The 14,693-nt window shown below is 33.5% G+C and overlaps 1 protein-coding gene and 1 pseudogene across 1 annotated transcript; one reads left to right on the forward strand and one right to left on the reverse strand.

Annotated features, from left to right (window-relative positions):
* Window positions 1-611: 611 nt before the first annotated feature.
* LOC143551229 (GATA transcription factor 19-like) lies at window positions 612-2,497 on the forward strand. The gene is made up of 2 exons (XM_077041700.1): window positions 612-1,260; window positions 1,823-2,497. Exons 1-2 carry the CDS (start codon window positions 853-855, stop codon window positions 2,132-2,134), a joined length of 720 nt encoding a protein of 239 aa, XP_076897815.1. The 5' UTR covers window positions 612-852; the 3' UTR covers window positions 2,135-2,497.
* A 3,076-nt stretch (window positions 2,498-5,573) lies between these two features.
* Window positions 5,574-6,079, reverse strand: LOC143551231 (protein RADIALIS-like 1 pseudogene; annotated as a pseudogene).
* Between the last annotated feature and the right edge of the window lie 8,614 nt (window positions 6,080-14,693).

Genomic DNA, 14,693 nt, shown 5'->3' on the forward strand with positions numbered 1-14,693 from the left:
AGGACACGAACGGATGTTTTTGCCTACATCATCGCCGGAGTTGCTAGTTGCAACGCGACGGAGTAGGGTTCCGCCGTGCCGGACATCATCGCCGGTCGGAGCAATGGAAATAATACCATACACACTTTTTGCCTACACCGAGAAGACAGATGAGTAGAGCAGAGAAGCGATGGTGGCTCATAGAGAATTCCATTTCTCTTCAAAATAGAGAGAATTGGATTTCTCAATTTTTTGCCTACACCCAATTCCCAGAGAAATCCAATTCTCCCCCCAATTCTCTACCTAATTCTCCCAAACAATGGAAATCCAATTCTCCACCCTCTTTTCTCTCTACCAAACACCCCTTATACACAAGTTAATCTTTCTAAAACCATCTGTATTGATAGCTCAAGGTTTTACTCACCGAAAAACACCATAAAAAAAATCGAACCTGAAACCATAAGATATCAAGCTTCAATCATCACCCTCATATAATTAGATTAGAATACCAACTCTTATAAATTTTTTGATGTCCCAAAACTATAAAATATGTGCTATTTTGAAGGAGCAAAAGGAAGTGCTAAAACATAATTTGATAATAACATTTTGATAAATTAACATTGTTGCAAGACAAAACGACAAAAAAACATATGTGGAATATTCAGTCCTGCAACTTCACTTCCACTGGACCCACTCATGTTCACCTATATAAACCCCTAACCCCCACCCTTTCATCATCACATCCCATACTCATACTATTCTACTTGTTCATTGGTCCCACAAATCTTCATTTATAGTAACTTACACAGGTTAACGTCACCACTGCCGGTACTCCCTTTGACCCTTATTTCATCATCTTATATCATCACAACCATGAACAGGTGCACTGGTGCAACCATGATGGGTCCATGCTCATGTGGTCTCTACCATTACCATCAACCAAACTCATTCTCCAACATGTTCCCAATGTCTTATGACTATGACCAACAAATGTGTGCCTATGGGTCCTCTTCACCTTCTTCGGTGGATTGCACTTTGTCTTTGGGCACACCTTCCACTCGTTCGACACACGAGTATGAAAAAAGCTCGAAAACGCACCATGAGAACCGGCGTGGGTCGAGTTGGTGGAACATTTTGCAGCCTTCGAGTCACTCGGCTGCACCGTCGCCTCGTAAGGCTAATCATGGCGGTGCGGCCGGTGATAGTCTGTTTTCTAGGCGTTGTGCTAATTGTGACACTACTTCTACTCCACTATGGAGAAATGGACCTCGCGGACCTAAGGTATGTTTAATCTATTCAAGATAATTACGCATTTACAAAATAACATCTCAATTCATTCTACTTCATTAAATATTGGGGATGTGTTATGGTTCCAAAGGATAAACCGAAAATGGACAGCTCTAATAAGTTTTCATTTTTAAACAAAAATCTTTTATTTTAATTATTATTAATTTCATCTATTTCATGACCGGAATAGAGGATCAGGTTGACAATTTTTAGTCATTCAATATTCATCGAATGTTAAATTGCTACAAGTGTCAGAGATGTGCGATTCAAATAATGAAGAAAAATAATTATTTGAAAATTTGGGTTTTCAAATTTAATAAAATTAGAAAAGTTAATAAAATTAAAACTTAACCAAAATGTTAATGAAAAAACTTAAAACAAAATGTTCAAAACTATAAATTTTATCGAATGATAAATCGCTACAAGCGAAGGAGATACGCGATTTAAATAATAAGAGAAATAATTATTTAAAAATTTGGGTTTTCTAAATTAATAAAATTAAAACTTAACCAAATTATTAACCAAAAAAAGTTACTGACGGTAAATATATTCGCAGTCATTATGCAACGCCTGCGGAATTCGATACAAGAAAGAGGAGCGACGGGCGAACAAGGCCGCCGCCGCAACGGTTACTTACGGCAGCGATGCGACGGAGGGATACCACCACCAATACATGATGAACAGTAACCAATGGGTTAATCATGATTACTCACAATCATCCAGTCATAAGATGTCATCATGCTACTCACCGGCAGCTTCAAATGAGTTTAGGTTCATTGATGACGTGGACGACAGAGATTCGACGTTTCTTTCTTGGCGGCTTAACTTCACTGACAGACCAGGCCTAGTGCATGACTTTACCAGATGAAAAATATAATAATATTATTTATATAAAATATGACGTGGCGTGTCGTGCAGTCCCACCCACGATGACGTGGATTAGTGGGGTCGACGTTTTTCTTGTTTAAATTCTTTACGTTATGTCGATGTGTTAGATTTAGATCTGTTTAGCTTTAGTTTTCGAAGTAGCAGCCTTTTTTTCCTTTTGCCGGTCAAATTAATTTGTTCTTTTTAATTTTTCTGCTTTAATCTAATATGAATATCTTTAATCTTCTTTATTCTTTTTGTTCGCTCCATAACTGTATTTGATTTACTGCTTATTAACGCATGTCATGTTTTCTGTCTCAAAAAGAGTAAACAGGAGTATGCAAAACTTTTTAGATATATGATTATTTCGAAATTAATTACTGTAACATTTTTTTTTACATTTTATATATTAATGATTTACAATAAATATAAACATATATGTGAATCAACGGTCTTCGATCTATCTAAAATAATGTTAGATGAAAAAGAAAAGAAACAAAGTTTTAAATTGAAATCCAGAATGGAAATAATTGCTTATTGCTCGAGATTTTCATACACACATGCGTTACAAACTACAAAAATAAATCGGGGCAATTTCATATATACAAAAATAAATATCATATATATTCCTACAAAGCTAAATTATCATATATATATCCTTACAAATGAGTTAAAATATCATATATGTCCAAACCATTGAAAAAACTGTAATAAGTGACCATTTTACCCCTTTTTTTTACTCTTAAAATCAACAAGGAAAAAGTGGATCCTTTAATATATAAAAAAAAACATAAAATCCTTAAATTGCTTTTTGTGCTCATCTCCTTCTTCCACCGTTCCACACAATTTACATCATCCATGTATTGTTTTCCAAAAATATAATTGTGCCCAATGTAACACAATTAACGATGGATAATCTGAAATGAATTAAATTAGGGTTGTGATATTTAAGACGATAACATTTAACGATGGGTGCACGACAGTGGCGGGGTGACAACATGGAGTGAACGGAAAAAATTGGGGTATTGGAGATGTTTCGCTGCCACCTCCGACGCCCCTCGGATCTCAAAAACTGCCATCATAACCAGAAAAGACAAACGGTTATGAGGCAATGGCCGGAGAAGGAGAGTAGCCCGGTCGGAACAGTTACCAGAACTGGTGGCGGCGGTACTTGCTGGGTGTTAATTTGCCCGGAACTTGTCACCTATTATTAATCTTGGTCTCCGACAATGCACTTACGAGGAGGAGACTGGATGTGTTTCTAATTTTTAATTTACTCATAAATAAATAAAGGATATGAACAAATCATAAAATATTAAAGGGGTAAAATAGTCATTAAATAAAATTTCATTAAAACTGGGTATATATGATATATTCATTTTTTGTTGGGTATATATGATATTTTTGAAGTTTGTAGGGATATATATGAAATTAATCCAAATAAATATAAGTAAATACCATCACTCAATTAACAATCTTACGTATCAAGGTTAATCGAAAAGATCAAGACGGTTGTATACTTTTGCATATATACAGAACATGTCAAACTCTCAGTCTTTTGAATGATCGTAATTGTGTAATTTTATTTGCATTTGCTAATATAGCGGGTGTTTTAGTTTTTCTTCAGGCACCTTGCTAGAATTCTAATCTTTTACATCAATAACATTTCTTCTAACGTTAAAAATTAAGAGTAAAACGTAAAAAAGGAACAAATGACATCCAGGTATTAAATTAATTGTAAATATTTAAAGTGACTCGTTAAGAGTAAGGCCATGGGGTATACTCTAACCCATCTTAATTCCACATAAGCTTCACATCACTTATTTTTTTCTTTTTCATTCTATGTCATTCAAAAAAAAATGATTTAACCCATTTAACACATAACTAATATAACAAATCAATTAGTAATTAATACATAATTAATGCATATTTGCTCCTTTTAACCCGTTAAAAACATAACCCATAGGTCCTTTTAACACACTTAACACAAGTGGAAAGTGATTTAATCCATCTTTAAAGTGCCATGTCACTTTAACCTATATAAAAGTTAGAGTATACCCCTTGACTTAAGAGTTATTACAAAATAACCTTATGACGTTATGTTAGTGTTTTATAAGTAGAAATTTCCTGCATTTAATTCGTAAAAACTATATATGTTGTTTAATGGGTTGTTTTTCGATTATGGAAATGAAGAAATATATTTTCTAGCACAGTTCATAAATGAATAGGGTTAGTTATTGTATTTGAATATTTGATTTTTATACACGTGCTTGATTTTCATTATTTGCTTTGCCAACCGTGTTTAACTAATAGAACATGGTGACGTCTTAAGAAAATAGCCACGAGTTTACACACTTTTAACTAATACCTAGTTTAATCATTAAAGGCGTGCATGTAACACACTAACAATAACATGTTATTTCATTCTCTCTTATCTCCATTATCTTTATACCCCGATGTGATCCGGTTGCCTCATCTTGTCCATCATATCCGATATTAGTTGGCATACATTTTCTATGTCTAGATTGATGATTCGGAAATTAAAGAATTAAAGTGACAATGATAGAAGTTGGTTTTCAATATGAGGTTATTAATTTAAGAATCATATTCTTTCAATATGAGGTTATTATATAGCTACCGACAGAGGGGAAATTCTTATTCTCATTCCACCAAGTTATCAAACGATTCAAACAGATATTATTGGTATCTTGGTCACTTTTGTTTAAAGGACACTAAGTGTAGCTTAGTTAATTATATCTCTGTTGTATAAATGATTTATTTAAACCTTTATGTTAATTAAGTAGGTAAGTAGTTCTGTATCTTCAAAACGACTAACATGCACACAACTCCAAACACCCCTTTCTGGAAAAGATTATCATATTACCATATATGTCACAACGTGACGCTCAATTACAATATTTGTCGCAACACACTTTTATATGCGTAGTTTACGATCGTTAAAACCTGACCCTACCTAAAGGTTGGGGGGAACCAGGCCTCTAAATACTTATTTGTAATCTAATCTAGGAAAATATTTATTTTTTATTTATGCTGTCAAACTAAATATTCTCTATCCTTCAAAAACTAAATCTCTTCATTGTTTGCTTTTATTTCTTTTAAAATCGAAATATCCTATGTAGTTTTGTAACATCTAAATATATTTTAAAAGTAACTAAGACATGTGTGGTTTACGAGACAGGTCTCACCAGTGAGTCAATAGTGGCACCGGTTTATTATCTGTCCGGTTTTCAAAACATTAGTCTTAAGTTGTTGACATACCATTTTCCGGTAATATCTAGTCGTTGATCTCGTCAAGATTTGTGAGAAGTAGAGGGAAGCCGCTTTAAGCAAGGGAGCTATAGCTACTACATTTGGAAAAATATTCAATTTTTGTGCCTACTTTCCGGCCCTAATAATTTTAGCATCTTACATATAAGATGTCCGACATTGAAATATTATAGATTATAATGATGAAATTCAACAATATTACAATACATCGAAATCATTCAGACATTACCGGTACATACATGATAGACCCGGCCAATGAAAGCGAATTGTGTATGTAGTGATCATCGACTGGATCACATTATTGATTTACCTCATTGAATCAAAACTAACTAACGTCTATAGTTGGGAAAAGGAACATTGCCGGCCTCGATGTGCCTAAGGTCTTGAATCAGCACTTCATAGTGTCTCTTCACTTCTTCTGCGGTTTTACCACCCACTGCCCGTGCAATCTTCTGCCACCGATCCGGTGTGTCACGGTCAAAAACCGCAAGGGCTCTTTCAAACAGTTTGTTCTGTTGGGGTGTCCAGGTGGAGGTAGAGCTGCTTGAATACATGGAGCTTGATGCCATTTTGTAGTAGAGGAAGTAATGCAGTCAAATGAGATGAAGTGAAGTGAAGTCAAGGGATGGTTTGAAGGGTGTCATCAATGGGAGTTCCTTATAAATAGGAGGAAAAGTGGGTCCACTTGGGTGAATATTTGCAAGAGGGCATATTAATATACACGTCATCTTCTTTTGTGAACCACAGAAAGAGCAAAATAGTATCTTCATGAAAGTATTTTCTTCTATAATGTTTAACTAGCCAGATTTTAAATATGGAAAAATTAACCAAAATAATCATTTTCACTAGCAATTTTAACAATAATAGTCAGTCATGATTATTTTTTGTTTCATTAACAATATCATATGACATACCTAAATTTAATTAAGAAAGTGTCCCCCCCTTAAAAAATTAAATTAAATTAAAATTAAATAACAAAATGTTTATGTCATTCAAAAGTCTCCACATGACACACCTTTGCGTGCTCATGCAACATATTTGTGACATTCGTCAAATTCGAGTCTCGAGTTGTTTTTCGTTTTGTAAACTTTTATTACGTGAACCCGACTCAACATTTTTAGAACTTTATTTATTTATTATACAATATTATATTATATATTTCGATCACCAATAAATCGATGTTTTGTCATATTATAGTGTCGTTGAGAAAACATAGAGGGTTTAAAATGATTTTCGTAAACTCGTTATAACTTTGGAAACATTTAAACTCGTTTTAAACCATTATTAGAACTTGAGGGGCCAAAGGGGTAACATTTATAACCCACCTATTTAATCAAAAAACCCTAACCCTACCTTATATCATTCACAGCCGCCAGCCCTTTCTCTCTCGAAATTCCGGCGATCGGAATCGGCTCCGGCGAGCCCGATTTTCCGGCAAGACCACCATCTCCGGCAACGCCACCACCATCCACCACACCACCACCTTCATCGCAGCCATCACACCAGCTGCCACCCTCTTCATCTCTTTCGATTCCGGTAACGGTCTGGCGACCTCGGAACCTCCGGCGAAGCCAAACACCTCCGATACACCACCACCGTACCCCCACTGCCTCTCCTTCCCTTCCTTCGTAAATCCGGCGAGCCCTCTCCCTCTACACGTTTTTCCGGTGACCGGAAAACCGGCCACCGGTGTGTAACAACTCGGACTTTTCGAATTAGTATTTTTATTAAATCCCCGACTCGTTTTACGTTCGGGAAAATTTATCGATAAACGTATCGCGTTATTCGAGTTAATATTATTTTATTAATATTGCTTATCATATTTAACTAATATTAATATAACTACTTTGATTTATATGCAAATTCAATCCAAACTTAAACTCTTACCCAATTTTGTTTCCACCTTAAACTCCAAGCGACTAAACAACAATTTTGTTATAACCCATATACCCTAAACGGGTTATCAAGACCCAAACCCAGACCCAAACCATTATCCGTTTTTCAAACCCTATTACCAATTTGTTAAGTTTTGGACCACAAATTGGGTTTTAATGGGTTTTAAGGTTAAACTAATTAATTAATTAATTATAATAATTAATATGTATTAAATAAACATTATTTTATCAAAATCGAGACTTTAACTAATCGTATTCCGAACTTTGGTTCAACACCATATATGTTCATACTTATATATATATATATATATATATATATATATATATATATATATATATATGTGTATGTATAAGATTTGTAAAGGTTTTTAATATTTAAAAGAGTTTTAATCAAAAAGTATATATATTTATTATAACTATGTTAATTGGCGTATTAAAAGTATAAGTCTAAGTATTTTTTTGAAAGATCATATTTTTTTTATAAATATTATTGTTTATTAATCCTTTGTTATTTACAAGGTTTTTATAAAAAGAAATCTTTTCTAATGGTGAGAATATATATATAAATTAAATGTATTTCTAGCTTAAATTAATTACTTAAAACAAATCTCTTTATATGATTTATCCAAAATCTTTATAAACGTTTATTTGAGTATTTAAATGTATTTTATATAATTAAATCATATTATGAACAACAAAGCTTTGCAATAAAATTAATAATAAATTAATGTAATATATAACTTTCGCAAGAACACACTTGATCGTCAATCCTGAACCTCTATCTAATTTTAGCTTCGTATTCTATCTATATTTATTTTTCCTCAACTATTGTTACTTAGGATTTCTCGTCGATAACTTACAAAGAGCGTAACTCTTGTTTACTACCGTTCTTACCGCATTCGTTTATCTCTTGCTTGTTGCTAAGGTGAGTACTACATTCCCCTATTTTACTTGTTTTCTCACGTTTTGGGGACATATGCGTAAATATATTTCTCATATATACTTATACACAAAACTGCAACTTTGTCTTATGTGTTAACAACTTATACCTTACTTGTTTATGTGCTTATTTGCTTTGTATGCTTTCGCATTCGGAGAGGTCCAACATAATCTCAGTCTAGTATGATCATACGCCAGTCGTTATAGCCTTGTGCTTCTTGACATCTCAGTTATACTTACTCATTTGGTTGTTTTGTTATTCTCATGAGACTTGTTGCAAATACTTATTTTTATACTATACTATATGTACACTTAAACTGGTGTGTTGCTCACTCAACCTTGTGTTGACAAAACTACTTTATTTTCAACGCATATGCAGGTTATCGTGTGAAGTGATTATCAATATTGTTTGAAGCAACTTAGGATGCATGTTAGAGAAAAGATACAAGAACTTAATTTTGGATATTTAATGTATTGTTTATTTATAAATTTGTTGTACATGAATATTTGTTTTATTTGAAATTATTAATTAGATATTGAAACTTATATTGTGCATGATAGTAACCTTGAGAGCTGTGACAATCAGTTCGCGCCCCGACATTTCCGCCGTAGGTTGGGGTGTGACACGGTGTACCGCAGCCTCTCCATCTCCCTCGGCGCTCTCTCTCTCTCTCTCTCTCACCGTCTCTCTATCTCTCTGCTCTCTCTCTCTCTCTCTCGGTTTCCGTCTCCGACAGGTGCGACTCGTTCATTCCTCGGTATAGAGCCGTGACTCGTGAACAACTAATAGGTAAATTAACAATTGTGAGTTTAACTTTGAGTTGTTTAACAAATTGTTATATTGGTTCAGTTTGGTTGGTACGTTAGTTATTAAACTAGAGGTCTCGAGTTCGGGTCATCCTAGATCGGTTTTTGGTATTGTTTTCTTGTTATACTTAATAAATTTATTATTACTATTAATATTAACATAAATACGTAAAGATTATTATTATTATTATTATTAACTAGATTATTATTAGTATTATCATTATTATTATTAACAAGATTATTATTATTATTATTACTTTATCTTTTAACAAAACTATTATTATTATCATTATTATTATAAATATTAAAGTTGTTATTAATATTATTAAAGATCATATTATTATTATCTTCATATTATTATCATTAATTATTAGCAATAATATCATTATAGTTATTTTGTGAACTCGTTTAGAAATCGAACCAACATCGTGTATGGCAACATTATTTACTATCAACATTACTTATTATTATTACTATTTTATCAACAACACTTTAAATTTATACCAAGATTTTATTCTTTAACTATTATTAATAGTATTATTAATAATAATTATTAATATAATTATTATACGATATTAGTATTATTAGTAATAGTTATGGTTATTATCATTAACTTATATATCTATACACACACACACATATATATATAAAACATATTTTAAAATCATTATTATCATTTTTATCTTTAACATTAATAATATTATTATAAACTTTATTATCAGTTCATTTTTATACAACTGAGCTCTTGATTTAAAACTCGTCTTGTTTTCTTTTAATATTGGTTTAACTATTTAAAAGCCCAATAAAATAATATTATTTTATTTTAATTGTCATTTAAGTACGAGTCCCTAACCATTAACAAATTAACCGATAATCCGATTTACAACCGAACCGTCCCATTCAATGTTTCCAATATAGTTTCATTATGGTTTCAAGTTCATTAATATATTTTATTTATTCTTTTTCAAATAGTTTTCAAGTCGGATTCGTTCGTTTCGTTTACAAGCTTTCTATATGTCGATCACTTGTTTAGCTTCTCAATTCATCAATCGAGGTGAGTACTTTCATACCCCTTTTTCCATCTTCCGTTTTGGGGTGACATTTCATACTTATCAAACTAAATGCTTTATTTACTTGAATCTTAAACCCACAAACGTGATTGTATACATTACTTAAATACTTGCTTGATTTGGTGTTCTATGCTATATGTCTATGTGTTTATCGCTTTCGGTTGGTTGAATCTATAAATCCTAGACTACTTGGCATCCCCTTGTAGCAAGGTGTCATTAACGTAATGCAATTAACGATATTCTATTAAATCCTAGACTACTTGGCAACCCCTTGTAGCTAGGTGGCGCTAACGTAATTCTATTAGCGATTGTCAACTTATCCAAGTTGTTGCTTTTATTTATTGTTTTGTATACAAGTTTTGTGGCTTTTATTACTATATACTTTTATGCTCAAACTTATGAATTGCTCACCAACCTTTGTGTTGACAAACTTTATTTTATGAAATGTTACAGGTTTGACTTTTGTTGACTCGAGGACTTGATGAAAACGTTACCAAGACTATTAGGATATTAGTAAAACGAACAACATAAGTGCTACTTGTATTCAACTTGTTTGTGTGGACGAGATGTGTTGTTTATTGATTTGTTGAAATAAAATGAGTTGATTAAATATTGTCACTTTAAATAGTGTCTTGTGTATTTGTCCAATCACGTTGCACCCTGGCATGTTCCGCCTTTTTTCGAGGTGTGACAGATTGGTATCAGAGCCAAAAGACTATAGGATAGGCGGTTAGACGTAACGACCTAGTATAGTCTTTACTTTAGGGTCCTTATACGTGTTGCCTATACGTGTTTACCCTACTTGATTGTTCAATGCACTTGTTTATTTATATACTTATTTATTTTATCTATCATAAATATACACATACACACACTTTCATAGAACTCCAAGGTATCCCTACCTTAAAACGCAAAAACATTAGATTTTTATTGTGTTTTATGGATCACGAGCTTAACTTGGATCCCGTTGTTTCAAATCTCCTTAAAGATTGTCTCATATGAGATGACCGCTTTAAGTAGTCGAATGCGAGCGTTCCATTCGCCCTCTGATGTACATAGAAATATACATCTTTTCAGCATCAAATAATCTCTAAAAACTGCAATTTCTATCTAATAACATAGCATAAAAGGCTACTTATCATAACAAAACGTAATTTCAGGTGAAACCAAACCTCAAACGAAGAAACAAGCAAAAAGACGAAGAAAAACAGAAGAAAACACAAGAAAACAAAGAAACACGCCCCCATGCTTATGGAACAAGAAAAGACAAAATCTGAGAACAAAAGCACGGGGCCGTGCTTAGCATGCACGGGGCCATGGACGGGAATGCAGAAAAGACAAAAAAGAATTGAGCACATGTCACTAAAAAGCACGGGACCGTGTCAGTTTACCACGGGGCCGTTGCCAGCTCACACAAAAGACAAAACAGATCTGGCACATGTCATGAAAATACACGGGGCCGTGCTCATCAAGCACGGGGCCGTGCCTCACCATCCAGATTGCCTGTAAATAGTGGCTCATGTTGCATTCATCAAGTGTGCCTTGAAAATATTTCTATCCGATTCTCTCTTATAAAAACACACACTAACACTCACATAGAAGGTTTAGTGAAGAGTTTGAAGGCTTGGAGGTCATCACCATCAACCATCATCATCAACAATCATCAACATCATTAAGAAGGAAGATTCATCTACATTTGGTTAGATCATTCCAAGTTTAATCATGTATTTATTATCATCATTCATCTTAATGTTTATCATCATGCTCATTATGAGCTAAACTCCTTTTACCATCTAAAATCTATGAAGAAGCTTTGTTTTACTTGATAATTAATCAAGACATGTGATGTAGTATAGTAAAGTACATGGTTATATTACAATTATCTTTTGATGAGAAATGTTTCACCATTTTAAATCACTAATTCAAAGTTGGTGGTTGTCAATTCCATTGGCAATCGTTCATGATCGATTCATGTTCTTGAAAGATAGAAATACTTTGATACATTATCGAAACATGGATCCTTATATTGTACTTAGAAACGATGAGATATAAGTTATGATGTATTTTTCTAAGTCTTGGTAATCCGAAAATGGCTTTGCTTAGGATATCAAATTAGCTAAAGAAATCATATGTTAACGGAATGTGTAATTATAACCTACATAAATCAACCAAGGGGAGGTTGTGTGACTAAACTACAACCACCCGAAGTTGTTAGAATTGGTATTTGAGAAATCGGAGTCAATCCTAATCTTTCTACTTTACGAAACTACTTGCCAACTTAAATATCATTGAGGTGGCGTGACATTAGGAAATGGTGGACTTTAACATGCGCACGTTACCTCCTTAGTGCCAAAGATGCTCAATTAAGGTTTAAGGAGCTATATATCATATATTGCTACGGCAAGTTTATCACATGTTTAAATATTAATTATCAATGCTAAATTGGAGTGGATTCTTGATCTTAGATGGTAACCTTCGCATAATTGAATAACTCGTTTAGAATTTCTTATCTTGGTCACCTATCTATTATATATAAGTATTTATATTTTATAAAAAAGTTCAAAAATTAACCGCAAAATGATTAAAACCTCCGATTGAAGTAAAACAACGATTTATTATTAGAAACATTTGTGTCCACGGATCGATACTTGGTTCTTACCAATACTATTCTACATATACGATAGGTACACTTGCCTATTTTGTGTGTGTTTAGTCTTTGTAGAAATCACTTTTATAAATTTAAAACACGAACTTGTGCAAAAGCAAATCATTCCAACCTCTTATATTTTATAAGACACGCACGCACGCATCAAAGTTTTTGGCGCCGTTGACGGGGACACGGTACATTTCTAAGAACGATTCAAGTTTTAATTTAATCATTGTCTATAATTGTACAAATTTTTAACTTCTATTTTATTTTATCTTTATTATACCAAATAATATAATTTTACGGCTAGCCTACTTTTTACCTTTGTTTACCTTACCTTACTTTAGCTTAATTAGCTTAGACCTTAGATAGTTTAGAATAGCTTAGCCTAACTTATAGTTTAACTTAGACTAACCTTTAGTTTAACTTTAGCTAACTTTTACTTTAGTGTTTAATTTTGATTTAGTCCCATGTATGTCCTCTAGTTTTGAGTCTGAGCTTGCTTCTCCAATTTCTGAACCGGAACGACTCTTTCGTCGACGGACTCGTAAACGGACAGCAGAAACTGCCGAAGCAATCAAAGACGAATCAGTAGACGCCACCACATCAGGAGAAAATCAAACCGAAGAAATGATGGCGGCCCAGAACAATGAGCCGAACATGAGCAAGTATGCCAAGCCAATTCTTGAAGGCTACGGCAATGGAGTGGCTCCACCCGAAATCACCGAAAATTTCGAAATCAAATCAAGCACCATTCATATGGTGGAAAATTCAGTTCAATTTCATGGTCTCCTCGACGAAGACCCTCTTTCTCACATATCTCGATTCTTACGAATCTGCGGAACCTTTAAAATCCAAAACTGTTCAGAAGATCAAATCAAGCTTAAACTCTTTCCTTTCTCTCTAAGAGGCCAAGCCCTAGAATGGATAGAATCTCTTTCCTCTGGTTCCATTACCACTTGGGACCAGATGATTAAACAGTTTCTCCTCAAATATTTTCCGCCCGACAAAACTGCCAAATACCGAGCCAGCATTACCGGATTCCGGACCGATGATGATGAGTCGTTACACGCAACATGGGAAAGATACAAAAGTCTTTTAAGAAGATGCCCACATCATGGAATGAGCGTATGTTTACAAGCAAAAACTTTCTTTGACGCACAATCTAGTCAAAACAAACAGGCCATCGACCAGATCGCTGGTGGAGACCTAGGATCCAAATCACCTAACGAAGCATTTGAAGTCCTGGAGAAGGCCGCAAAGAAGAGTTTCGCTTACAACCCACCAAGATCTATAAATCTTGGTAAAAGTGACAGCCCTAGTTGGCACTCACTTGAAGCTCTATAAATCTGGTTGCGTCAATTTTAATGCTTAAACTCTTTAATTATTTGTGTTTAATTTTATTAATTATGAAAAGAGTTTAACAAAGGCATTAGCTTTTAAAAATCAAATTAAAAACTAAGAAAAACTATTCAATCCACTAGTATTTTACTTGCTTCAATTCGAAACAAAATTTGTTTCTTTTTTGAAGTATGCAAAACCAAAAAATCACGAGAATGAAAACAACCCGGTTTTAGATAGGGTTGAGAAGTTTTCGATAGATCAAACTGAGAACAAGCAAAAACCTATTTCTGATATCATTTCTTGCATAGAATTGACTATCAATAAATCTATATTTGATAAAAGATTTAACAATATCAAAGGAATCCTAAATTAAGCAATTAGGGATTAACCTAAAAATTTACATATCGGTGGGTTAATAGTTATCTTCTTCTCCTATCGATGCGATGTAACACATCGAACCATCAACCCTATGGTATGCTTACAATATGACAACACATGGATAGTTTCCAAGTTTTCAATTTGACACATAGACCCTTATAACTATTTATTGTTATAATGACGCCAAACATA

Source organism: Bidens hawaiensis, unplaced genomic scaffold (genome assembly GCF_021521415.1).
Source record: "Bidens hawaiensis isolate Kalapana, Puna unplaced genomic scaffold, B.hawaiensis_p1.1 tig00016275_1, whole genome shotgun sequence".
NCBI lineage: Eukaryota > Viridiplantae > Streptophyta > Magnoliopsida > Asterales > Asteraceae > Bidens > Bidens hawaiensis.

Coding starts and splice junctions, on each gene's coding strand:
- LOC143551229 (XM_077041700.1), top strand. CDS start 853: ATGAACAGGTGCACTGGTGCAACCATGATGGGTCCATGCTCATGTGGT. Junction 1,261..1,822: donor ATGGACCTCGCGGACCTAAG/GTATGTTTAATC, acceptor ATATATTCGCAG/TCATTATGCAACGCCTGCGG.